The 27,794-nt window shown below is 42.7% G+C and overlaps 1 protein-coding gene across 3 annotated transcripts in view; it reads left to right on the top strand.

Annotated features, from left to right (window-relative positions):
* The first annotated feature begins 1,082 nt into the window (after positions 1 to 1,082).
* The window catches only part of shroom3 (shroom family member 3), a 79,546-nt gene continuing 52,834 nt past the window's right edge, over positions 1,083 to 27,794 (top strand). Inside the window, exons 1-2 of one of the 3 annotated variants that reach the window (XM_088630393.1) lie at positions 1,083 to 2,523; positions 17,653 to 17,807. In XM_088630393.1, coding sequence (XP_088486519.1) covers positions 2,131 to 2,523; positions 17,653 to 17,807 — 548 coding nt within the window. In that variant the 5' untranslated portion in view covers positions 1,083 to 2,130. Of the gene's footprint in view, positions 2,524 to 17,652; positions 17,808 to 27,794 lie in introns of those variants that run through there. The other 2 variants (XM_088630394.1, XM_088630400.1) reach the window with 2 other exon arrangements.

Below are 27,794 nucleotides of genomic sequence, written 5' to 3'. Positions count from 1 at the left end.
CGAAAATCTGAATTCAAATCCAAAACGGGGCTAAAAAATATTGCCTAGTTTCAGGGAGGCACTGTAAGGCAGTGCTGGGGCCCTGGGCTCAATCCCAGACCTGAGGTGCAGTTTCCAGATCTGCATGGGGTTTGTATGGTCTCCCCATGTTCCTGTGTGTTTGGTTTCCTCCCAAAGACCAAAGACGTACTGGTAGTTGATCTGGCTCCTGGGAAAACTGGCTCCGCGTGTGCCTGCGTCAGTGTGTGTGACTCTGAATTGGATTGAGCAGTTAGAAAATGGATGGATGTACTGTATACTTGTGCCATGACTGCAAATTCTTATACTTTTTTTTTACTTGTCTTTCATTTTAAGTAACTTCCTTGACCTCGAACAAATGCTGCAGCATATAATTACATTAGAAAGCTTCTGAAACCAAACACAAATACCGAAACTCCTGGTTCACAATATGATGCAAACAGTAAACGTTTTGTGATAAACTATATTGTTCTTAACTAAAGTCTACCTGAGATTCTTACACATCATTGACCTCCATATATAGTTTAAGGACAAAGCACAATACAGACCCTGTTATTAACCTCTTAACCTCTTGTTATCAGGTTTTGGGCTACAGAGTGAGTCATGCGTGATTAAGTCACATTTCACGTTATTTTTGCTGAAATCCTTACAAATAACCCTTAAAATTGTCTGTTGAATTTTCATCATTGTGTTTTCATAAGGTTTGGTCAGATGTTCTATACGGATTTTCTAGAGGGTCATCATGGAGGTTAAGTACTAAGCACTATGAATTATGGGAATGTGATTATTAATTAGCTATTTCCATATATCTACATACGCAGTAATACGCTGTGTATTTGACCTGCTCTCTTAAAAAAAAGGACTCCTATGTTTCTCTAAATGCATTTTTAAAGAGCTGTACTAGACTTTTTGTGACTTCGTTTAGGTTAGAATTATGGCCATTTAAAGAGAACGTATTTGCAAGAACACATTGTCAGAAAGTAAAATGTTTTTTAATAACCGCGAAGCACGTGTTGTTTTTTTTTTAGGAGCAGAGCCCATCCACAGACCTGTTTCCCGGTTGAATCCACAGATACGTCAATAAATAAACAAACCCGAAACGTCTGTACAGTAGTTGTCGTGGAACAAAAGCATTTTGGCACAGTAGTTTTCACAAAATGCGGCGTGCAAATGAAAGGAATGTGGAAAAGAAGTCACGGCGTGAGAGGCTACATCGGGTCCCCCCGTTTTTTTGTTGTGGGCGAGTGGTCCGGCTTGAATGGCGATGAAGTGATCACCCCACTAGAAAGGGAGAATCGCCGTGGGACTTTTCGTTCTTGTTCCGCACAGTATGTGTGCCGTGCTTCAGGACAGCTGAAAAGAGACGACGGCAGGGGGATAAAAAAAACAAAAACAAAACCGTGTCACTCTGTATCCTGCCTGGGACGAGCTCATCAAAAGCGGGCAAGTTGTGTCCGTCACGCATGCGCCGAGGCGCTGCAACGCGAGTGCCCTGCGAGGAGGAGGAGGAGGAGGAGGTAGGTAAAAGTCCTGCATCCAGGGATGTTGTATGAGCAGTTAAACTGCATCAAGGGAGAGAGCTGAAACCGAGCCGGTCGATGAGACTTCCACCGATCACGGCTTTAGAAGTCTCCGGACTTGGTTGGGCGGGGGGGGGAACCGAAAAATAAAAAATACAGCAGCGCTGAATCCTGCTTTGGGAAACGGATTTTTTTCCCCCTTTCTTTCTGACAGCCGCGCTACTACTACTACTAGTAGTAGTAGTAACCTAACCCAGGAGCGACGAGCTAAGCGAATGAGCGCTTGCCTTTCTTTCAATCCAATGGATTGTGGCAAAATACCATTGTAATGGTAAAATGCACTCGGAAGAGGAAAAAAAAAAGCCTTACAATCGATCAACAGTGAAGCCTCCCACTGAATCCAGTTGCACCGACTGAAAAACTTTTTTTTTCCCCCTTCCACTCACCCATTTTGTTTTTTTTGGGGTTTTTTTTCTCCTCCTTTTCTTCATCATTTTATTGGATATCGATTGGTGGAACATGCGGGGAAAAAGTTGAGAAAACAGAAAGGCAGTTGTATCCTGCAGAAAAAAAACAGGATATTTTTTTTTTAATGCCGGGGTGGCATTCTGAAATTCGTTCCGATGGCAGATCGACCAAGAATAATGTTCGGAAATGTTTTATGACAGAGCGGTGGAGAATCCCGCGTCGGCTTTGGGCATCTTTAAAAAGAAAACGAAAACTCTCATTAGCGCCTCGGGGGGGGGGAGTGTTTTACACGGCGTCGCCTTCTGTTTTGCGCTGTTTTGCGGTGTTACAGCGCGGCACACGGTTTCCGCCTCTACCCTCTCCGGTCAAGAGGATGGAAAACAACTTCCACGGCTCAAGCGCGGTGACACAGAAAGGCCGATTCATCTACGTGGAGGCTTGTCTCCAGGGAGGCGCTCCGTGGGGGTTCACTCTCAAAGGTGGACTTGAACATGGGGAAACATTAGTCATCTCCAAGGTAAGCGCTGCCCCGCAAACCCGCGCTCCCTTCGCGACGCCGGGACACGGTTTAGAGAGGCTGTGCCGTAGCTTTCGCACTGGTACCTGTTGGGGGTGACGTGCCGTCCCTGCCAGGTGTTACTTCGAGCAACAGTCACCGTGGAGCACCATGGATCATAATGAAGTTAAATGTTGCTAGGCAAAATCTTAAGACCCGGGTTTTTTTTTTTTGGTTTTGTTTAAGCGGCGAGCGCGCATTTGCCGGTGCGTTGCAGCGCATTGACGGCAATGCGTGGACAGGTTACCGGGGCCGTGCTGGTGAGGGACGCGAAACTTACTGAAGGATGCGCAGCGGCAGTCCCTTTCGCACAAAGGAAAAGTCGGAAATGATGTTTCAGTGTATTGTCATCGTTGGGGTAGTGCGGGGTGTGTGACTGTCACCGTGCCGCGGAGAACATCTTACAGTCCCGGTAACGTGGTGTTTCAGTGGGTCTATATAAGTTTTCCCAAGACACGTACTTTCAAATGTTTAAATCAAGCGCGTCCATTTACTTACTCGAGTTACTTTCCCGAGTTCTTTTGTTGTGCTACGGTACATCTGCTGCACTTGTCCTGCTACTTATAAACTTGTAATGAAGTAATTCCTTATTTTCTATTGATCGTAGAGATGAATCTGCTCATACGTTGTTTTTTTTATCCAAATGCCTTTATCCATTAGGGACAGTTTTCAGGATTTGTGTTAATTTAATGTAGGGTGTATACTATAGTAAAATTAGGAAACTGAAGGTTTCGATTGAGCTTCTTAGGCTACTATAGAGAGGAAGATAAAGGGTGTATGAAGAGTAGTCCTTAAGAAATTGTTAAATTGGGGGACGGGATTTTGGTTCCTGGTGTCGCGCTGTGTGTGTGATCACGTTTAAGTTGTTTACCGCAGGTAATTAAATGACATGAATAAATCATTCAGCAACCAAGAGCATTATGCAGTTTGATCCTTTCCAAATATACATGCGAAATCTTTATTTTTCCCTCTTGAACTCTTAGTTACGATGAATAAAGCTATTCATGAAGACCTTTTCCTGTGTTAAACCTCTTTGCCTGAGTGCTGACAAAGGTATGTCAGCTAAGCTGCAATCTCATGATTAACATTATTTGGCTGCACGCAGGACCGCAAGAAATCACAGCAAGTGTGCTCTTGACCTCTTGGACATTAAACTGACCAAGAACCTCCTTAACCAAGGCATAGGTTTAAAACCTTTTTTTATATATCTTCTCTTAATTAATGGACCCTGGTAATACATTTTATTCTTTGTCATCACAAAACTTATTGAAGGAAAGTCGTCTACTGCACTTTTCAATGGGGGAATTGGTAATCAGAGCAAACAGGTGTTTTTGAACGACAAAGCCTAGAAATAATGTTGTGTCCTTCCAGGACAGCTGAGTTGCTTTTAGAAAAATTACTGCGCAGGCGGTCGAGGGGGTGAGCAGCAATGGAGGTCAAGCAGCTCTTTCAAATCCAGATGAGTCCAAATTGTTCTGAGAATCACTTCATAATTGTGTTTCTAATTGCCAGTCAGGTGGTGTGACTAAGTGTGGAGCTATTTCAGGCTTCTCGCTACATTATCTGTGGGAGGGCAGTGCATGTGACAGCAGCTGTTGGATAAATACTGACAACCCCTCATCATAGCCGGCTGCACAGTTAAGAAGGACTGTAAACCTCAAAGAAGGTAATAGAAAAAAATATATTAGAAGCCCGGTGGCGTAGCGGTTAGCGTCTCTGCCTGGCAGATCTGGGGGCCATGGCCTCCGTTCTGGAGGTGCTGTCTGTGTGGAGTTTGCATGTTCTCCCTGTATTCGCTTTGGTGTCACTCAGGTGCTCCAGCTTCCTCCCAGTCCACAGACATAATCCTAGGTTATGTGGGTTCTGAGAAAACTGGCTCTGGTCTGAGTGTGTGTGTGCGTGTGTGTGTGCGTGCGTGCCCTGTGAGGGACTGGCACCTGCTCCAGGGTGTATCCCACCTTGCGCCCGTTGCTTCCTGGGATAGACTCCAGCTCCCCTGCGACCCCGAGTTGGATAAGGATAAGGGGTTATTGAAAGTGATGTGACGATGATGATAATCAGTACCTGTCAGGTGTTGATTATACTGCCGAAATAATGGCGAGTGTTTAAACTCAGCAAAAAAAACAGTGCTAAGGCAGCAGCATCGGCCATTCAACCCATCAGACGCTTTCCGTCTGCTAATCACTTTCAGGAAATCTTAAACTGTTCTTCTCTCGCACAAGATTGTGATGGATCCTTAAGTTTGATAACTTTTGGAAGTGGAACTGGAAAGCAGCTTTGGCATATAGAGAATGTCCCCTTGCTTATTCCAGCCCTGCCTTTCCTGCTCCTTATCCCACCCGAGGACGCTGACGGGTCCCGTGTGCTTTGCCTCTCTCTTTGCTCTGCAGTCCAGACCGGAAGCACTGTGCCTTCAGTGTCAGCCAGAGGCCAGGCACGGAGACCCGTGCTGCACAGCCCTGCCTCTGCCTGCAAAACCTTCGACGTCACTGCTGTGCTGAAGCAGGTGGCACGACCTGGATGGTAGCTGGTCGCTGGTCTGGTGGTCTGAACTGGACAGATCTACCCTATGGTGCGAGGAGATGCTTCTTCCACATGCAGTCCCTGAGAACTTGTACTCTATTCTACGCTTCTACTGCTTTAAAGTGATGCTGTAGATCTTTTCAGGACTCTTGTATGTCCTAGAATAGTTAAGCAGGGGGAGCAGCTGACTGGTCGTTTTACTGTGTTCCTGGGTAGCTTGTTCCATACTCCCACAACCTTTTGGGTAAAGAGCTGCCTCCTGTTGTGGGTTTGAAATGCACTTCCATGTCGTTTCCACTCAGGCCCTCTGCTTCGTGATTCTTTCTTCTGGAGAATTGTTCAGATCAAGCCTGCCACATTCAGTGGAGTAAGTCATCTCTTACATTAAGAGAGCACAAGAAAACATCCAGCACGAAAGGGAACCTACAGTATATTTCCTTATGTGGTTGCTGTGCCCTGTGCCCAATGTGGCTGGTTGCATAGAAAGCTGATATATATACCACAGATGTGGACTTGTTGTGGCACAGTTGTACTGCTTGGTGGAGGAAGCATGCATTTAATCGTGACAAGGTGCTGTTTGTTTTACAGACAGATTCTGTTACTTTGCGCTGAACTGATATGGTAACCTCTTTCCCAGATAGGGTGATAAGACATAACAAGTAAAGCAGTAGGCACGAATTTGCCACCCTTGACCTGGAGAGCCAGAGTAAGGCAGGGCTTAGAGGTCACCCCTAGTCGGCAGCCATATCGCCCTGCAACTCACAACTGGCCGCCCACCGAAGCTCAGCAGGTGTGAGCCTGGCCAGTACCTGGAGGGGAGACTCCTGGGAAAGCTGAGGCTGCTGCTGGAAGAGGTCTTTCTTATACTGGTGAATGAAATGTGCTCCTTTCTTCCTTTTATAGTACCTAAGCAAAAACATTGCTTAGTGAGGCCAGCAGGCGGTGCATCCTGTTGTCTGTGTGGGTCCTAATGCCCCAGTATAGTGATGGGGACACTATACTGTAACAAGGCATAAAACCGAGGTCCTGACTCTCTGTGATCAATAAAAATCCCGGGGCGTTTCTCGAAAAGAGTAGGGGTGTAACCCCGGAGTCCTGGCCAAATTTCCCATTGGCCCTTACCAGTCATGGCCTCCTAATAATCCCCAACTCTGAACTGGCTTCATCACTCTGTTCTCCTCCCCACTGAGAGCTCATCCAGGTGGGGCTACACACTGCTGGTGGTGGAGGGGAGTCCCCATTATCTTTAAAGCGCTTTGAGTGGAATGTCCAGAAAAGTGCTATATAAGTGTATGGAATTATTATTATTATTATTATTATTATTATTAATTAAATCATTTATTTGTAGAGAGTTGGTACATACAGTATGTGAGTTTTGATCAATGTCGTGAGGTAATAGATTCGATTAAGTCAGGAGTAGTAAACTGTAGTTCTGGGGATCTGCAGAGTGTCAGGAGTTTCTTTCCAAACGATGTCTAAACTACTTAAAAGCACAAATCATCTGCTGAAGTAGTCAAAACAACAATGTTGAAAGTGTTTGGACATTGGTGTTTTATGTTTGTGTTTAATGGGGCTGTTTCTTTCATCTCTTAATCTGGGACAGTACAGAAGTTTTTTTTTCCGTAAATGTTAAACATCCTTGTTTTTTTGCAACTTGAAAAAACAAAGTAGCTAGATTGATAGTGTTGGAGCTTTGAGTGAGACACTGTTGTTATCTTTTATATGTATAATGTTGACTCTCCTCACTAATTAAAAGAAGGTTTGAGATTTTCACCCATTAAAACACCTGGCCTGCATTTAGACTTTATTTCCAGGTGGATACTGACGTGCCGACCGGATTGTTTGCCAAAGGGAAAAACTCTTCGCCGTTTCGCGCTCCTTATTTGGGCGATCCGACTCAGAAATGCAGAAGAAATGTTTCAGCTTGGCCTCTTCAACTTTCATGCTTTATGCAGTCGAAAGCCTGAGAATGTGCAGTCAGAGCTGCCAAAAAACGAAAGAAAGTAATCAACGTCGACAATTTCTGTGGAACAGTGCTTGAACTTTCCGCTTTTAAACACAGTAAAGATCTGGAACGGCGCTGTCCATTATGGCCGCACTATGTTTTATGGCAAGGGAACTTGGAGAGGGCGGAATGCGGAGCCGAGATAAAAGATTCCAAATATCCACTGAAGTGTTACTGCCAGTCTCTCGTTTCGGATGGCTCCAGCAGGGAAATCTTAACAGCTGTGGACAAGCAAAGGTGAAATTCCCGAGTGTCAGGATACTTCGGGGGCAGGAATCATTTATGGGAAGGAAAAGACGTTTGTGAATTGTGGGCCTACCCGTGCTCCCTATTCAAGCACTGTGCAGGTGGCTCCTGGACAGACGTTGTTTTAGTCCAGCTTTATGAAGTTGTTTCTTTGAGGCTGAGCGTGAAAACAGAAATCAAATGTTAACTGCATTATTCATTTCTCTCCGTGACTATGCCACTTGGAAGCCTGCGTTAGATGACTAAAGTATGTTTAGACTTCCCGAGACCGCGATAAGCGAATAGGAGTTTGTGGGCTGTTCAAGTGGATCTTAGCATTCAGCACATTCTTATCTGGAGACACAAGTACCCCAGCGAACAATGTCAGGCCTCCCCTTGAGAGCAGCACTGGAGACTCGCTGTGTGTGGTTTAAATGTCATCTCTTAGGTACTTTCAGCGTTTTAGAAAGTAATCTGCGACAGGAGCTTTGCTAAAAGCCTGTGTGCTTTGTTTCACAGAAATATCCGTAAAGTAATTTCATCCTTGTAGTGTACCATTTCTTCAAACTGGTGAAGTAAAATGAAGGGGGGGTTTATGGTGGCCAGTTATGCTTATACCCAGATGCCAAAAGAGTACATTCTTCCTGTCGTCGGTGCTAAAGATCTTAAGGAGATACAGCAACAGGCAGACATCCAAGCCTGCCACAGGGCCCTGTTTTTTTACCCCCTATAAAAGCTGGGAAGTGAATCCTGGCGTGGAGCCCGACGTTTTGGCAACGATCCAGGGCAAAAAAATAAAGGAATGCTAGTAACAGAATTTGCAAAAGCCCAGACAGCATGAAAAGCAACAAAAGAAGAAGAAAAAAAAAGAAGAAGAAAAAGACCTGCATGCATTTTAGTTCCAATTTGAAAGATATTGTTGAGCGTGTTACGTGTTGTTCCCTAAATATTGTTTGCGCAGTGTTAGTGATTTGAAATGATGTCACAGTGACCTACAACTTATGGAAGCAGCAGGTTAAAGGAAGGTTAAGAGAATTAGTCTTGTTGTTCAAGTCCATATTAATAGCTTCATTGTCTCTGTCTTGGCACTGCATCCGCAATTAAAAACCTCTTTTCAGTGTCTTTGGGCACAAAGTTAAGTAAATCTCTCTATCCTTTTGATGGGAGTACAACAAATTGTTACTAAGAAAGTGTAAAAAGCTATGCCTGTTTTTCTAATTATTCAAAATATTTCATGTGTTGAGTGTGTGGATTTTGTTTCGAGAGTGAGAGTCCTCACTGGCATTTTCACCAGAGTGCAAGCAAGAGGAGATGCAAGATAAGATTATGGACACGTTCTGAAGAAAATAAAATTGTTTGCAAAACAGGAGGTTTGTTTTCTGTGTCATGAGAATGGGATACTGATGTCAATTGAGCTACAGCTTTTTAAAATCTTAACTGTTCGCGTAATCTTTTCTGAGCTGCTGTGGTTTTATATATTGTGAAAATAAAGCACTTGGCAGTCTATGTTTCAGATGTACAGTACAGAAAGTAACTGAAAGTGAAACATGTGGGTGAGAAATTTTGTCTCCAAATATCATTCAGTGTTCAAAGTACTTGGGGAGATTTGTTCGTGTGTTTTAAAGCAGGGTAGTTTTTCTTCTACAGTCTTGTTCCACAATTCAAACCCCACAATGTACAAGGAAAAGGGGCCACCTGTGGCCTCTTTCTCACTGCAGAGTGAACTCATTGGATAATTGCACCCCTAGAGAATATAAGAACCAGTAGTGATCTAAGAACATAAGAAAGGTTAGGTTATTCAGCCCATTTAGACCTATTGTCTCCGACAATCTTGTCCAGCGTTTTCTTGAAAGAATCCAGGATATCTCATTGAAGCAAATGGACTCTGCACAGTATTATCTCTGTAACCCTGCAGGGTACTGGGCGTGCCAGCTTCAGGTTGTATTCTGTCTACAGGTCACCAGGTAAGATCCAGTGTGAAGTGTGATGATGGGGAATCGAACCTCTGACAACGTGGCCATGTGGAGCAGTGGACCAATTGAGCCCTGTTTGCTATTTCAGAATGCTGACCTCCCACTTAGCTTAAAGATAAACACTTTTAAAAGATGCTGTAGTTAGGGTCAGGGTTGACAAGTGATTTAACCATTAAAGACACTTGCTCAGAGTTCATGCAACAGTAAGCCCTTCCTCGTCTGGGCGATGTCATTAGTGGACTGGGAGCAAGATTCCCGAGGAGCAGTGCACAGTGGGCCGCGCACTGCTAGAGAATGGATCAGCCGGGGTTTCTTTTCATTCACTGACGTGTCACTTACTAGATGCTTGTGAGTTTGCAGTGTTGTCTAGGGTTTATACACCTGTAACATACTTGTTACTTGTACTTCTACTTACTTGGTCCTGGTAAGAAAATAGCTCTGTCAGAAGGAAAGATCTTTTAGTTTGAACTGCCTGTACTGTGCTGTTCTACTGTAACATTAAGATGAATATATAAATAGTACATTTTGAAAACAAGCAGGTTTCAAATCCGTGTTTTGTTGAGGGAGAGAAAAGGAGTTTGTCTTAGCTGTTTCATATTGATGTGCTTTTTTTCCTTTCTCCCCTTATTCCTAGTGTAATGCGGCTTCATAATAATACTTCATAATGTTTGAGGTGGGGCTGCACATCACAATTTTTTAGATGGTCCGGTATGAATTAGTATATTAAATAATTAGTATTGTTCCATTTTGATTTAGTGCAAAATGACATTTAAATTATGTAAGAAGAAATTACAATCACAATGATTTTTTTAATTCATCCAGTTTCGGAATAACCCCCAAATTGATTTACATAGAATTGGTACAGTTACATAATTTTAATTCCAGATTGTTTTGTACTAAAGCTTTGAAGAAGCAGAAGTATGTGACATGTCACCATAAAGTTTCTCTATTAGCGTTATTCACTAACAACTGACAGGCCAGAAAACTAAACAATGATGACGCGGCAGGTAACCTGAGCACACATCCTCACCTCTGTGCCATAAAGGGAAATTTCAGTGAACACATTTGGATATGCGATACCTGCCCACAATGCAGTTGTGAGTATCGACCTGACTGTGGTTGTTTTAGCTGGCTTGATCCAGCCCCTGAATTACAATCAACTTTCGAACACGTGCTGTAAGTCTATATGGAGGAACAACTCTTTTCCTTGCGTCACTGGATGCTTAAGCTCTTTTGGTTAAAACTGTTAGAAATCTATATTTATTTAAAAAATATCTATTGCTCTAGCCTTACCAGGGCTTATTAACAAATCCAGGTAATAGAGCATCATATTTCAAAAGAGCAGGTCCTCAGCACAGGTGAATACTTTAAAGCATTTCATTTCCATAGCCAGATGAATTCCTAGCAACACTGCATTCATATTTAGTTTTGCGTCAGGCGACAGCACTATCGTGTGAGCAGAACACAAAGCAGTAAAACAAAGGACAGACAACCATCCCTGTCAAAGAAATCACTGCGGGGTTACAGACTTAAAGGTTTCATACCTTCTCTTTAATGACAAGAAACTAAAAACATGAACTGGATTGAGCTCTGGAAATGCTCCGCTATTTAATGCGAGACAAAGCGTTTTCTGTATGTCACACTTTTCCCCTGACTCTCCACAGGATGACAGGACAAGAAGTCAGTATCAACATGACTCCATCCTGGTCTGTAGCCAGCCTGAAAACAAAAAGGTCGCAATGACAGATCTCCCTAGGTAATCCTAAGGATGAATGAATTATTTCTGACTTAAAAAATAAATGTTCTGTAAACCCCCAGATCTTCCTGGATCAAAACTGCAGTCAAGCCTAGAGCTGGCATGTTGATTTGTGCAGTCAAATACTGGGTCAGGTCCAGGATTTTCAAAACTGTCTTTATCCCGACAGTTGGACAAAAGCCACTTCATGAGCCGATGACCTCTTGAATTTCCTTCATCCCTAGTCGGTTCTGTGATACCAGATAAGACACATCAGGAAATTGTGGAATGGCACAACAATACCAGCCCATAATCCCGAAAAAGTTCACAGCTTTCCTGCAGGCTGGATCGGGGCAATGACAGATCGTCTCTATTTTATTAAGCGGTGGTTTCAAAAGTCCGTTCCCCATTTTCCCTTAAATTGCTCCCATGGGGATGAATCAAGTGTTTTGAATTTAATACAAATGAATGGAATTGAATATCAAAGCGCAGGCACTGAAATTCCTGTTTGGCAAATGTGTGCTTTTTCCTCATTCGCCATCAATCCTGCATCCTGGAATTTTCTCAGGACAACACACAAGTGTTGCAGATATTGTTCCTGGTTGTTACTAGTTTCATCCTCGTAAGCAGCAGTAAAGTCTGGCGTGCCTGCCGCAGAGTGTCCATTAATCACTGTCAAGTGACCAGCACTCCCAGCAGTATCACCTTGAACTGAGCAAGATCAGATGGCGTTCTACTGTATATGAAGATCCTCCTGAGGCTAACTTACCAATAACCGTTATTAATATGTTATTACACTGGCTTTTGCCTATTGTTCATGTGTGTCCACTATATATGATAAAAGCTATCACATTTTGTCTTTCTTGAGATTGATGCAAAGCAGTTTAGAGTCATCTTTCCTCTGTTCTTGTTCAACCCCGCCGCCCAGCTGCCAGCTCCATCACGCACAGGTGTGACGTAGCATTTTTTTGCATTTTTAAAATGCCCATCCTCTGCGTCGGAATGCAGTGCATCGACAGCCAAGAATCTGCAGTGCTTTCCTAAAGCACCGTGTTGTTGAATTACATTCTATGTTGTTGAGTTGCAAAAACCTGCACGTTTTAAAATGCAAGTTTGCAATCCAAAGTTGAATGCTTAACCTGAACATTTTCATGGGTGAAAGAAGTTAAATGCCTGCAAAACCCATAAATAAAAATGTAGATTTCCGGATTTTGTCAGGTGTCACATCAAATCCAGACTCTGAGATATTATCAGTGGATTGGAGTTTGATGACGTAAGTCAGGAGGACCAGAGACGTTGGTAGTATAGTGTCCGTTTGGAAAGTCAGCTGCACTCCAGCAGGGAACTTGTCCATTATAATATGTAACATGTCACTCCTAAAATTGACAATAGGTTTAGGCAATTAAGACTCATCCTTTTCTGGACAAATCTGTCTTGGGATATTACAGAGGGGTCTCTATTGCCCATCCTGGGCAAAGTCATAACAATTGTCTCAATTCTGTTGCTAAAGAACGTCTCCCAGAATTCCAGTTTGGGATTACTACAAAATTAAGTTTCACAGTACTGCTGTTTTGCTTTTCCCTAACTAAAGTGTGATTAATTTGCCCACTCAGTAAATCAGTGGTCCTGGTTTACAGTGTTTTATGCTTTTTTCTGCTTTTTGAGCCAGCCAAGTTCTTCATCTCGGGGAGATTGTTTTCTGTCTTAGGTGTGGTTTTTCTTTTAGCTCTGAAAACGTTATCTGGTGATTCCTGAATTTTAGACCTCTTCTCGTTCAGTGTAGCTTGTATATAATCATTTGAATTAAAGGCTAATCTACACTTGTCGTGTTTTTGACACAAAGCCATTGTCCATCTGTCACTCCTCTTACGTGCTCAGTGCAGTCAGTGCACATGCATGTGTTCAGTGTCTATTTTTTAAGCTTTCACTGCATAAAATAACACACACCATTGCACACATGTTGGAAGTGGAGTACATTCGCTTTTGGGTAAAAGAAAAACAAAACAGTCACTGTTGGAATATATTCGATACATTGCCATTCCCAATGAACCGTTTGTCATAAATATGTTGAACCAATCAAACCGAGGAAGCAAACCTGGACCATATCCTCTCACCCAAACACGGGTCTCGGGATGTAGATTCTGCAGAAATTGCTGCAGTACTGGGGTTTCCATCAGCTCATTGCGATCCAATGGCTGAACCCACTTATACAGAAGATCTCTAACACAAGGTGATTTCTCCTGAACTGGACTGATTTCGTATGGATGGTGTCCATTAGAGATCTGCTACCAGGCCCTAGCCCGATGGGGCCCGACAAAGAACCGGGTTTTGGGCTGGGTTCGGGTCGGTTTTTCACGTACAACTTCAGGCTCGGGCCGGGTTCGGGTTTGTTTTCTAATAAGTGAAAATGAATTATTATTATGTTATGTTTTAAGTTTATTTTTATTAGAAGAAATTCGTAACTCATTTTGCGCGCTCGCTTGCTCGTTCTCTCTCTCTCTCGTATGTGTGTTACAGAGCCCATCTAGGTAAATGTTTGCAATGGATGAAATAAAACAAAAACTCACAAAGGGAGAACTACTCAAACTTCCAAATGAGTCAGGGACAGCTTCGTCATGGAAACATTATGACCTAAATACCAGTTTTTCTCAGCGTACAGTATTCTCTGTTTATCAACACAAGCGCATAGCAGCCGAGCAAAGCATTGTAAAACCGTGTCTGTGAGAATCCGTCAAATTCAGGTGTGTGTCTACTCGCTCTGAGAGGAAAAGAGAGTGACCGATTTCGGGTTCGGGTTTCAAATTGGCAGTACCATTCAGGCTCGGTTGGGTCAGGTCTCAAAGTTCGGGCTTCAATTTCATGCCTGTGCAGACCTCTAGTGTCCTTGACCCTATATGTTCGACTGCCTTTCCCAATATGATGCGTGTAGATCTCTCCTGTTTTGGACACCTGCAAACCTTTCGGAAGTAGCCCGGAAACATCTGACTAGGGCTGGGCGATATGGCCAAAAACATTATCACGATAAAAATGTTCATATCAGTCGATATCGATAATTATCACGATAAATGTAAAATCATTATTTCTTTCAGGTTTAAAGGCAGATTTTTTCTCCTGAGTGAAAGTGAATTGGTAAATTAAACAACTCTTTATTTTAAGAACACAACAAACACTTGCCAAACAGCAGAAACATTAAACAAATCTGAGGTAGAGAGAATTCAAGTCTTTTTTATGTCAAAATATGCATGAGTAAAATTAGCAAAATAAATATCTTAATAGAAAAATTAAATACTGCAGTGTGATAAAACACACATAGAAGATGGCTCAGACAGACTGCAAAGTTTAAAGTGCTCTGTTTTATGTCTGATCGTAAAAAGCCAAAATATCTCCAAATTACCCATTATATCTCCATTTGCTTCAGTGTCGCTCATGTCTCCTCTCTAACTACAATCCTGTCAGCCACCACCGTGTGGGTAAACACCACCACGTTAGCTGCCCGGTCTGCAACACGCACGCGCACTCGCGCAGTATTTTGTGCACGTGCGCATATCATGCGCAAAGCATAAACATATATCGAACATTTATCGAACTTTTGTTAAAATGATATCGAGGAAAATTATATCGCGATAATTATCGTTATCGAATTATCGCCCAGCACTACGTCTGACATCAACCTAATCTGTAATGCAAGTTAAATGTGACTCTGGCCGGCACTACGACGCCAAGGTTTATAGACCGTCTGTCTTCCAGCTTCAGCCTTAACCCAGAAAAGTCACTCGGTCGATCCTGATTCTCATGTCGGAGTAACTCCACTGTCACGGTCGACATCCCCTCCTCCAGAGGGCGCTCTAATCCTCTGTAGATAGTCCTTTTAATTATTCCTTCCTGGTGTATCTCATCAAGTCCGTTAGTTAAGTTTGCTCCCCCCCACCAGCCTTTGGGGCTCAGCTTTGGAAAATGGTTGTCTCATGGCCTGCCTACCACCAGGCTTCACTGGGAAGTCTGATGGCATAGGCCAGTAGACCTGACCTTCTGAGCCCGGGGCCTGGGACGAAGCTCCGTATTCCTGGTTCTTGTTTTTTCCTGTGTCTGTTCCTGTTCTGTCTCCGGATGGATTTCTCAATAATGGACACAGGGACTTTTTCCTGATTCTCCTGTGGACCTTCGTGGATTTGGTTGCAATGGATACCTATCCTTCACTTCTGCACGGGCTTCCCTGTCATCACTGTGAGCACCATTAAACCTTGTGTGTCTTCCCTCGGCTCCGTTCCCTATTCCTTTCTGGATTTGCCGCCTGGCGTAGGGTCTTAAAATACTCTTTCCATGGGCGCCTCTCCCGGCAGTCGTTACATCCTCTCCACGCTTCTGCTCCACTTCCTGTCACCCTTGCTCTAATCTTGCAATTTGCCTTTTCTAACTGTTCTTGCCATGAGTTTTGATGCCAAAACCTATGGATCTGTGTTGTTAACTCTACCACCGCCCGCTTGCTGGGGTTGACTGCCAGTGCCTTGGCACTAGAGGAAACCAATGAAAGACCTGGAAAGATACTTTCACAGTCACAGTTCTAGATCACCTGCAAGCAAATGGCTCTCAACAGGAATGTAACAACATACAATCTGAGTTAACAGCAAAGCAGAGCTTCGCGTCTGAAACAATACTGAAACATGAGGTGAACACAGACACACACACACACACACCAGGGCCACTTTTCCCAGAAACCAGTTAACCTATCAGTATCACTATCACTTTTCCCAGAAACCAATTAACCTATCAGTATGTTTTTGGACTGTGGGAGGAATGGAGCATGTTGACATAACTGAGACAAGCACAAAGAGCACAAACAAACTACAAACTCCACCCAGAGAGCAGCTCAGGTCTGGAATTGAACCCTTGCCCCACCAGTGCAAGGCAGCAATGCTAGCCACTGTGCCACTGTGCTGTCTCAGGCAAGAGATATAAGAGCATACGGACACTTACCACTAGATTCTTCAATAGCTTCTATCCACAAGCAGTGAGACTGGCGAACACATTTAGCCATCCCCCTCGGACCACACCTACACCATCACCATCTACCTCTTTATGATTTCTTATCTATTGCACATCTCCAGTCATTGTTTACATGTCTGTATTGTTTACATTCAAACTGTCTACATGTTTACTTGCACATTGTCTATTGTTTGTTTGTATATTGTCTTGATGCACTGTTTGCACTTTGTCTTGTTTTTTACACTTGTTTTACAATCGAGAGACTTTCTGTAAGTAAGAATTCCACTGTACCAGTACCGGTTACATATGGCAATAAAGTTCAAGTTCAAGTTCAAGTTCCTGTGACCCTGTCTTGGACAAAGTGATTAGAAGATGGATGGATGGAATGAACACTACATCTCCATAACAGTGCTATAATTTTATCTTGTAATTTTTTGTAGTTTTTCTAGTAGTTTTTTTGCTAATTTACAATAAGTGGTTGTGCCATTGTGCACTTCCATGTCCTGCGTGTGTGCTCTTGTCAAAGAGCAATCCTCAATGCTCTGAGAAATGAACTGTAGACCAGAAGATGCCGTTGAGGGATGACATCATTACTGGCATGATAACCAAAGAGCACCTGCTGCTGGTTCTGTAGTACAATTCTGATACACAGTGTCAAACTACATTAACAATTGCCATTGAAACTTTTTCCAAATGGGATTATTTTGTATGGATGTCAGTGCCCTTTGTAACCAAACTACGTGTGTGTGAAAGGAGTAGTGAGAGTGGAAGGTGAATTCTTCGACCGGAACTAGGCTGTGTCGAGGCCTGACTCTATTCCAGTGCTCTTACTGATGCTGGAAAATTGCTAATGTAATTTCACAGCCAGAAAAAGAACTGGGAGGTACGAAATCATGAAATGTTCCTGAAAAAAGGAACCAGTGATGAAGGTTATATTAACAGAACAACTGAGGTTTACTGTAAGATGTCTTGAGAGCCGGAGGAAGAGGTCCAATGTGTGCTGAAAACTAAGTATACTAAAACTGAAGGAAAATTAAAATGAGAGCAACTGAAGTGAGAATCAGCTGGTTGTGAGGGGCAGTACCGAGATGGCGTACTGTCATGGAATTATGTTAAAATGTCATGAACAAGTCATGGGGGATTATCCTTGAGAAACTGGGGGAACTCTGGTTATCCCCTTTTATAGTATGCCCATAAGCTCTCTGTATAAAACTAAAGCACTATAGGATGTAAAAGAAACATGAATCTTGTTCTAATAAATATAGTGACCTATAATGCCTTCAGCGGTGTTCAGTACTGTACAGTCGAGTACCTTTTCATTCTGGTATTGTGCTCAGAAGCAAGGAAGAGCAGGTTTCTCACTTTTATTACCAGCAGGACCGTTTGTACCAGAGGACATGAGTGCCAATGAAAAAATCCGTAGAGCTGCCGATTTTATTACTACTTTAGGCAGGATTTTGTTTTTGTTTCATTCTTCTGTTTTGTTAGCAGTTTTCGAGGTTCCGTCAGTGACGAACCGGAGTTTTTGTGAGTGTGAGTGTCTGCACGATTACTGTTGCACAGAGAGATGGGAGGGGGAGAGGGACATCAGGAGGCGATAAATGAGTGTGTGGTGTTTTACTTTTGACTTTTTTATTTAATTTCAGGTTGAAGAAGGGGGTAAAGCGTCTCACTTACAGCACAGACTGCAGCCTGGGGACCAGGTGGTCAACATCAATGATGTGGAGCTGAGTGGCTCAAGGCAGGAGGCCGTCTCTCTGGTCAAAGGATCCTACAAGACTCTCAGGCTCACTGTTCGCAGGTATCAAGATCCATCATCTGTTCTGCAGTTGTTATTTTTACACCGACTTTGATTACTGACATATTTTGTTAGAGTGAATACCATAAAATCCCTGGTCCTTTTTGGAAAAATCTGAAAATCTTTCTCTTTTTTTGGGAGGGAATTCCGTTAACATTCACTACTTTAGCATCTTGTAAGACTACATCAGATGTTCTACAGCAGGTAAGTGTCCTATCTAGGCACCTATCCCCCTTTTCTCATTTCTGTGCTCCAGGTACAGAATTATTTTGCCATCTGACTTTATTGCTGTGAAGGATTTCATGTTTCATGGGCAGCCATATGTTTCTTCAAATGCGTTTCTTTTTCACGTAATCCAGTGCCAGCCCCCAGTACTGTATACCTGAATAATTTCCCCAAAGGACTGTAACTGGTTAAATGGCATCCTCCTGTTTGTGGCCTTTCTTATTGTTGGTATGTTATGAGTGTCTTTGGACGCTAAAATTCCTGCTGGCCAAGCGAAGAAAACAGAGTGTTTTGGAGGAACCTAGAGGTCAGTTTAGGTGACTAGTCACCAGCAGAGCTTTACAATTTCAGTGGCTCAGTGGGTAGCAAATCTAGCAGTGCCATTCTTTGGAGCAGAGGTAGGAAATCGTGATCCCTGAAGATTGGTGTGCCTGCAGGTTTTCTTGGTCAACAACAGCAAGTGACCAAGCTTGGAAAAGCTGTCACATTGGTCCCATTAAGCCGATGCTGAGCTCATTTAGGATGCCAAAAGCTGGAGTGAACACCTGGACTTCCAGGACCAGGATTGTCTTCTCCTGCCTTATAGATCCACAACTTCTCCACCCTGATGGTAATAAATCAGTGCATAACATTGACTTTGACCTCACATCACGGGCACCAGCTCCGTGCTCCCTGATATACTAGTCCAGCTCTGATACATTAAAAGCATGTAGATAAGACATTGGCAAGCACAGCTCTGCCCACCACCCTATGTAAGCGAAAGGTTCGAGTTGTAATCTCCTGACAGCTTTCATCTACATTACTCCAGCAGCTCCAGGCAAACCTCTCGACACCCTGTGCGTAAGAAAATAGGATCTGCCGTCTTATACACAGATTTTTGGCCAGCTGGTCACCCTCTTTCGGTTGTCAACACCGCTGATAAGCAGACTTTCAGTCCTGTCTCTCCCTTGTGCACTCTAACTGTATCATCAGAGGCCTGGCATAGTTTGGTTCTGATTCAAAAGGCTTGCTTGTAAAAAGGCTTCTATGGGGGCTGCCTGCGTTGTATGATACGTGAGATGAACTGCCTGTGAAACAAACAAAAAAAATCCTTAGTTGCTCCTGGATGTAGTGGATGTTGCCCTTAAAGCTATGAGCTATATGACCCTGCAACTCACAACCTACAGCTGGCAGCCCCACTGAAGATCAGCAGGTGTGAGCCTGGCCTGTATCTGGATGGGAAAGCTGAGGTTGCTGCTGGAAGAGGTGTTAGTGGGGCCAGTAGGGGGCGCTCACCCTGCAGTCTATGTGGGTCCTCATGTCCCTGTATAGTGACGGGGACACAAAATGAAAGAATAAAAAGCATTGCTCAAAGAAAGTATTAAATCATAATTAAATGAAAGCATTACATTGATTTAATTAAATACATTGGCAAGAAGGAAGTCATCACTGACAATAACCCAGCAAACCATTTAGGTGACAATGAAACACGTAGATTTCTTGGTCATATGAGATCAAATGAGAACTGTTTGGTCTCAACGCAAAGTTTTCCGTCAAGCACAAGTGCAACACAGCACATCTCCCAGTCTGCACCATTCCTGCTGTCAAGCATAATGATGACAGCATTATTTCACTAGAACATGTCATTACAACATGGAGCAGACACAAACACTAATTAAATAAAAACCTATCTGAAAAGAGCTCTGGGGCACAGCAAGAGAAAGCCTGACTTACTAAGGTTGCAAGGTGGGGAGATAATAAATCAGGAAGGTACTGAGCTGTCAAGCCTTGTAGAGCCTTATAGGTGAGCTTGAGGATTTTGAGGTCAGCTCGTAACCTGACAGGAAGTCAGTGCAGTGAATCGAAGACAGCCGTGATGTAATCGCTTGCACACAACCTGTGTAGGATTCTGTCTGCCGAATTCTGAACCATATTGGAGTTTGTTCAGTATGGATTTATATACTCCAGCAAGTATGGCGTAGCAGTAATCAATACTAGAAAAGACAACTGTTTTGACCAACTTTCTTGGTACAGTCAAAGACAGCATAAGACATAATTGGCAGTATTTCTGAAATGAAAGAGTGATGTTTTTACAATATTCGACAAATGAGGGTCAAAAGTCAAGTATCAAATATCACCACTGAATTCACACTGAATACCACCACAGACAGGATAACTGCATTGGTTTTATATAGGTCATAGGAGGTTTCGAGTAGCATGACCTCAGTCTTGTCTCTGTTGAAGTTTAAGCAATTTTGAGTCATCCAGGTTTTTATATCAGAGATACCACAAATCACTGTAGGGCTTGAGTATCATCAGTATAGAAATTTTAATTCAGACCTCGTGGTTTTAATACGTGACCAAGTGGAAACACACATATATACTGTATATTGAATAGCAGGGGGCCCAGTATTGAGCCCTGAGGAACACCAGACTTGATAAATCCAACTTCAGAACTAAAACCCACATGAGGAACAAAGTGTCAGCAAACAATAATGTAAGAGTTGAGCCATTTAAGAGTGATGTCAGAAACTCCAAACACAGTCTCAAGGCAAGAGAGTAAAGTGTCATGATTAACTGTGTCAAAAGCATTTAGGTCTAGGAGAAGTAGGAGAGAGAACCAGGATTAGCTGCTGTAAGAAGATCATTACTCAGGTTAACAAGAAGAACGGAGCAATGGTCAAGAATATATGAATAAATAATCCTCCTTCCCTGAGAGAACTGCTCTTTAAAATGTATATATTAGAAGTACTGTATAAAAAAGTCATTGGAGCTGATTGTTGTAGGCAGTTTATTGAGTGACTTAATGAGATTCTGGCATTGACTGGCTTTTTTTCTTGTGTTCTTTTAACTCAGTCCCATTTATTCACTTGCGATACAGCCTAAAAAGTTACAGCCTTTAAACACAGCAATTGTTCTTTTCCAGATTAATTGTTTTTATAGAAACTGACCTCCGGGGTCAGACAATGTAGAAAGTGTTCTTAAATGTTTCTCCTATTTCTGTGAAATACAGTGAGAACAAATTGCAGTGTTAGCGCAATTAAAAAACAACAGTGTTGTGCAGAGTTACCAGTATTACATTGCCTTGACTGTTGAAAGTGAGTACACAATGGGTCCTAAAAGACAGTGAAAACGTATATACTTTTGGTACTGAAATTATGTACAGTATATATTATAAATCAAGAGTGACATTACTTAGAGGCTTAAGAGACATGCGGCTACAGTACTGGTACATTAGAGACTCTGATGCCTCTATTTTTCCTTATTACATTAGTTTACTTTCAGCTTCCAGTTGTTTTCATGCCTGTTTATGATGCAAGTCCCCAGATTTAAGCGTGATTTGTTCTCTATGTTGCTTGAGTTCCACATGTGAAAACCAAGGGCACAAATGTTAAGAACCAGCTTCTTACCTCACAGACTACAAATGCAGATGCCATGACTCTTTGTAATCACTCAAATGGGGAACTGTCTTAGATTTGAACATTGGACATGAAACCACAACAGTGTTCAGTCCAGAGCCCTTAACCACACCTCCACTTTTATACACTTTCTGATACTTGGCTCCTATTCCTGAGGCTGCCTCAAGACTTTCTCAAGACCAGCATTTTTGACGATGTCAGTGATGTCTCCTCCACTTCGAGGACCACCTGAAGACCATCCGTCTTCGATTTAAGCAGAGGAAGGAGACGTGCAGCTGCCCTGTCAGCTGTAGGCGAGGAGTGTAAATGGGTGGATACTCCAGGTACCCTGGGACAGTCTCAGAGGGTTGTTGAAAGAGATATGTAGGGCCGAACTAGAGGGTAGAAACTGCCAACTAACTTCCACTTTTTACAAAAAAAGTCTAGACTCATTGCCCACCACCAGCCCTATCCAAGACATGAGGTAAAGGATTAATGACTGCTCTGTTGCCCCGTACCCTCATCTTTAATCTCCTTTGCTATACTGACCAACAGATTATCCTTCATACTGCCACAAAAATAAAGACGCCACCTCCTCGTAATCTGTTCTTCTTCCTGGATTGTTCTGCTTTTACTTTTTTAAGAAAGAGTCTCACTCTGTATTTGAAGCCTCTTCTGTAGTTCGGACAGTGCAAGTTTCTCGTGTTGACCCATAAGACAGAAAGACATCACATGAGTTAGTCAGTCCAGACTTCAGTTAGCAGAAGCAGGGAGATGCATGACATAGCCATAGAGAATTGATGTATTGTTAGAAGACAGCTCCTACTACTTTAATCTTGGATCTCAGACACTGGTGTTAGCTTCCCTCCCCCTTTTATTTTTGACAATGCCCAATGTTTTTCTCTTTGGAACAGAAAACAATGAATTGTTCTGTGAGTATATGTTGTGTATTATTGTACTCTACATTTTTTCTGGTATTCCTGAGAGAGTGGGAGCATAATTTCATTCAATTGTGTTCATTTCTATATTATGCATTATAACACCACTACTCTAGAATATCCCACACTCATTGAAGATCATGAGAAAGGCATGTAGGCCCCTTGCTTTTGGCTCTTCAGTGCCATAGGAATAGTTTAGTGTGAGGGTGCTTACTGCTATATTGTTGCGAGCAATCTAACACACATGTCTCTCCCTTTTTCCTATGAGTACTTGATATCAATAGTACTTTTATCAGCGTTATGTTGGCAGCTGGATTTACTCATGTCTCTTCTACTGATCACCGACACATTTCCATTATGTATGTCCACCTTCCATGGAGTAACTTGATCTTCCTTCTTTTGTTAACGTTTATAAGTAACATCTTTTATAACATTATATTTAGGAATGGGTGGCTTGAATTCATCTAGCACAAGAGCTACATCTCCTCCTTTTGTGGCTGTGACAGTGTTCACATTGCTTGACTTCAGGAGACCCATCTCAGGTGGGATTCAGATTTTGAAATTATGGTTTTCAAAGTAAGCATGACAAGACCATTGCTTTACTGTCACGATTATAGTCCCCCCTCCTTAAGGGTGCTCCAGCCCTTTCACGTGAGACTTTATTCTGTGCACCTGTTTCCTATTCCCAGCCCACCTTAAAAGCCAGGCGCTGACGCTCATCCGGGCTCTGCATCTGATTTCCGTATCGTGCGAGTCCGGGACCTGGAAGCGCCTGGTCCCGTTAAGGTTTTAATCTCGGTTCCCATTCCTGTTCCCTGTCCGCCGGTTCCGACCCGGCCTTCGTGTTTTAATTCCGCGTTTTGATGGATCTCCTGGTTTTGGACTTACCTTTGTGTTTTGGATACTCTCTAAGGACTACTCTTTTGGATTGTTCGCCTCGGCCACGCCCTCCCGGGCACCAGCGCACCTTGGACACACCCCCTTGTCTTCAGCCCCGTATCCCTGCATGACGTTTCCCCAGTGTTTCCCCACTTCTTCGGATTGTGTCGTCCGCATAGGGTCCGGAAAGAACTGTCCGTTACATTTACAGGCGCATGCTGACTAAAACAAAAACCCTTTTTATTGTGAATAACAGGAAGATAACTAGCGTGCACGCTGGGCTATAGCCAGTGGTTCAGTGCTTCAGATTCAGAGCGTCTGAAGTATGTACAGTGCTTCCTACACTTTAGGAGTTATCATCCACAGAATGCCGGGGTTGATGAAGAAATCCTACATAGATTGAAATGCAGACTTTGGCCAGCTGAAGGAACATGTTTGAAGATAGTGTTATTATAAATGATAAATAATTAGGAATTCTTCTAATCATGCTCAGTTTGGTACCATTTTAAAAATATAACTACACTCATAGATACATTTGTATCTAATTCCAAACGTAGCTAATTAGGAAATAATAAACTGCATGTACTGTACCACCTGCCTGCAGTTTGACATTATCAATAGAACTATTGATGTGCATGCCCTTGTTAATGATTATAAAGATAACACTGGAGAATGATCTTTTTCGAGAATCAATACAAAACCGTATTAACTCATAACGATGTCTCATTTATTTTACGATCACCAGTTACGGTGCGTTTTGGAGGTCGCGGTGTACTGCACGCCTCTCACACGCCTGACATCGCCGCGATCCACGCACTGCAGGTTCCTGAGCCCGTTTCGGAACAGCAGGCCAGTTAGGCTTTCCCGCCGAGCCGCGGGAGCAAGGTGACTTGACGTCAGCTACATTCAGGCATCCGCAACAGCGAAGCCTCTTTGAGCGGGAGATAAAGGCTGCAGTTCATTCCATTCCAGCCATTTGTGCACGGAGCCCTGTGTACACAGCAAGCCTTTTATTTTCTTCATAAAAGGCAATAATGATAACCATTGTCACACACCTAGCTTTTGTTGCGCCAGTCTCTGTCTCAGTTTCACGGTACTGATTAAAGAAAAAAACGTTTATGGCCTCATGTTCCCAAGGCCTGGCTGACGGACAGGTGGGTTGAGCCCACCTCGCCGGAAGCTCAGAGGGAGAACAATTGCCGCTCAGTCAAAGAGCTGTCAGGAGAGCCGCCGTTCTCCCGATGTCTGAGGTGCAGAGTTCAGCAGGTGAAAAGACAGCTCAGAACGCAACGCTTTCAGTTTCCAGGGTTTTTGCAGTGTGTGGTAGGTGGGGATGTTGACTCCATAAAGCACTAAACACACAACTGGAAATCGGTCCAGGGCCGGCGCTATTCAGATGGAGATAATGGTGTGAGGGTAAACAGACGGTTCTACCAGTGTACTTACTCATAGAGAACTGCTTACTTACCTGATACAGCGACGTCATCAGCTAGCCTGTTTGAAAAGAGTGAACTTGGCACAGTTTTCAATCAAGGACTTAATGAAACACGATTTCTGCACGTCGCCAAGTGGTTCCTTGAAAGAGGCACTTTGGTGCGACCAGCAGTTGTCAGCACTTAAGTCTTTTTTTTTGTTCATTGAGAGGACCATGTTAGGAGGAGCTGATTTCTTCAAAGCCTTGAGATTTGGGGATGGAAAGTCTTCTGGCCACAGAGATACTATTGGGAAACCAACCAGCCCATAGGAGACTAAAGGGAAAATGAAGGAGAAAAGGAATATGCTCACTGGGTAACATTTGACTGTCAGGAAGCTGTTGTGTGTTTTTTGGGGGGGCATTTCTGTCAAACACAGGATGATCACACTGCATTTCTCAGTGGCCATGTTATGAATGGATTCCCTGTTGCATGATTAAAGGGGTCGAAAGAAGGCGATCCTGTGAGTAATACACAAGAGGAGCGACACAGGTTTTTGTGACATAGACAATGGACAAGTGCCCCAAGACCAATCAGATTTTAGGAAGGTAGGTGATGAAGGTGTACGCTTGGATTGTCACTGAGTCACATTTGACTGTCAGGAAGCTTTTGTGTGTTTTTTTCAGTTAATTCTGAAAAGCAAAAAAAATCAAATATTCCATTTAATATTTTACTACTGTGTTGTGCTGATATAATTTGGTAATTAAGCTATATACATCATTTTCTGTAATATTTACCAACAGAGCACTCAGTAAGGGCTTTTTTATTAAGATGATTGCACTTGGGCAGAAATCAATATTTTGCTCTTTAGTAACTGAAAATAATTAGTTTCAATGGGGATCTGTTGTCAGTCACAGGCAGTACAGTGTTGTAGTTATTATTGATATGGAAATTACATTTCATTTGAATTATTTTAATGTCAGTGAGAACTAGGCCACATTCCCTTGAAAAGCGATGCCCTAACAGGTGTGCTCTGGTGAGTTTAGTGCTGTCACTGAGGTTGCCTGGCAGTGTTGAGGTTTAATGCCTTGTTCTGCCATGAAAATGAAAAAGACATGCGATACAGGCACCAAACACTCTACAGTATAGATTGAGCAGAATATTTCTGACTGTGCTCAAATAGTTTTAACTGAATCGCTAAATAAGCAGGAGCTCGCTTGATCTCACTGTCATTTTGGCCTTTCAGAGTTTTGAAATTTTGTGTTACTATGATTTCAGCTTATGCAATTAACAGATTGTTAGAACACCCTCAAGCATTAAAGCAAAGAAATGAAAAGAGCACTTCACAACATTTACATTATTCATCCCCTGGTAACACACATTGAAAAGGCAAGAACGAGACACAAGACTTCTACAGAACGAGATATGTATCTACCTGATTCATTGAACTAAATCACCAGTTGCTAAGTACTGTAGGATCCCTTTTTTCCAGTTGCAGTTGTGGAGGGAAGTGTTAGATCTATTGTGTCAAATTGAGGTTTTCACAGTTTTCTTGCTTTGCAAAGCTTAGTAAAAGTCCTTATAAACACAGAATTCGAGTTCATAACTTTGAAATATCTTGTAAAATGCAATAATTATTCCCTGCTCTACTTCCTGCTCTTCTCTGACATGTAATATCCCTTATTAGCTCTGAATGGGATCATGTTCACATAGGTGATTAGGGTCTGTATTTACTGTAGTTATGTTTATTGCTGCCATTCAGCTTAAGGCAACCTTAATTCTGGTGTTTGGGTGTGAGAGAAGTCAAAGGGCATCATTTGGGCTCTGAGCAGAACAAGCTCTTGTGTGTGAACAGACTGTCTCAATGGGAGCTCTTGGCTCACAGTTTGTAACTCAAACCAGAATGCTGCAAAGAATCTCCGTGATGAAGCCAGCATATTGTTATAGCTTTTCTGAGTTGCGTAATACTCAACTGGTCCACTTTCTGTCCCTCTGGGAAGTACACCCTCGCTTATGAAAAGACTTTGCATAACATAAACAAAGAGCAGTTACAGAGGGAGGTTACTTCTGCCCCGATGGCAAGTGAGAAACAGAGCCTGTTGTTACGGCATCCCTAGTAAAGAACTGCCCAAGTGTGATTGAGTGAATTGGGCAGGAAGCCCATTCAACATGTCCCTTGCCCCAGCCTCTAAAGTTGTTTATTTATTTACCGTGTAGTTCATTAAGAAGAGGTACTCCAGGGCCTCCTTATAGCTGTTCAGCTCAACAGCAGCAACATTAACTCTAAACCTCACTCCTAGGCTAGTATGGAAGCTGTAAGCTTATCAGAGAAAGAGAAATCCGATGCTTGTACTGTTAGTGTGCCACTTCAAATCACAATTTGTAAAACACCTAAGGTCTTTTCCTCATTGACACTGAAATACGCAGGCTTTCTTTCTTCGTCAGTAGCAGATTCCCAATAAAATATTTTTCATTTCCTGAATTGAACATGATTTTCTATGTCTAAACTGGTAGTCATTACCAATAAAAGTGTCTGAGCTTATATCTGATCACCAAATAACTAATCCTATTGAATATTTTACACCTGTCCTCATAAAACAGTGGATGATGTTCTCCACCCAAGACATTTGAATGTTTTGTGTTTTTATTTTGCATTAAAAAGAGTCATGGGTCATAATATGCTGCACATTATCATATCACCTGTGTAGTGCAAACATACAGTAGATTCGAGATAATTTAATATCAGGGATAGTTCTCATTTACTTTTTTGCGTGGGTGGGCTATCTGTATAGACTAAGAAAATTCCTGTTGTGATCATGAAGCGCCTATTAATAGAAAAATTGATAAATCCTAACAGAAGTTGTGGTGTCTTGTGAGTTTCATGGTGTTTTTTGTCCGGTGAATCCAAGCCCAGCAGAGAGTTCTTGCTATGTGGCAACATTTGTTTCGCATTCGTTGTACTGAATGTCAGACATGTCCAAAAGATTAGCAGTGTTCAGAGAAACTGAAATAGGAACTCCCAAATGTCTGGTAAAGGATTTTTCTTGACCCAGTTCCCATGGTATCACAAAAAAGATACGTTTTTCTTCCAACAGTCGGTTCGACACAAAGCTAGAAAGAGAGTTTGCACACGAGAGACAGCCATTTGGCCCATACCAG

This window comes from Lepisosteus platostomus, chromosome 4, assembly GCF_059453375.1.
Source record: "Lepisosteus platostomus isolate fLepPlt1 chromosome 4, fLepPlt1.hap1, whole genome shotgun sequence".
NCBI lineage: Eukaryota > Metazoa > Chordata > Actinopteri > Semionotiformes > Lepisosteidae > Lepisosteus > Lepisosteus platostomus.
This window is presented reverse-complemented; position numbering and strand designations above follow the sequence as displayed.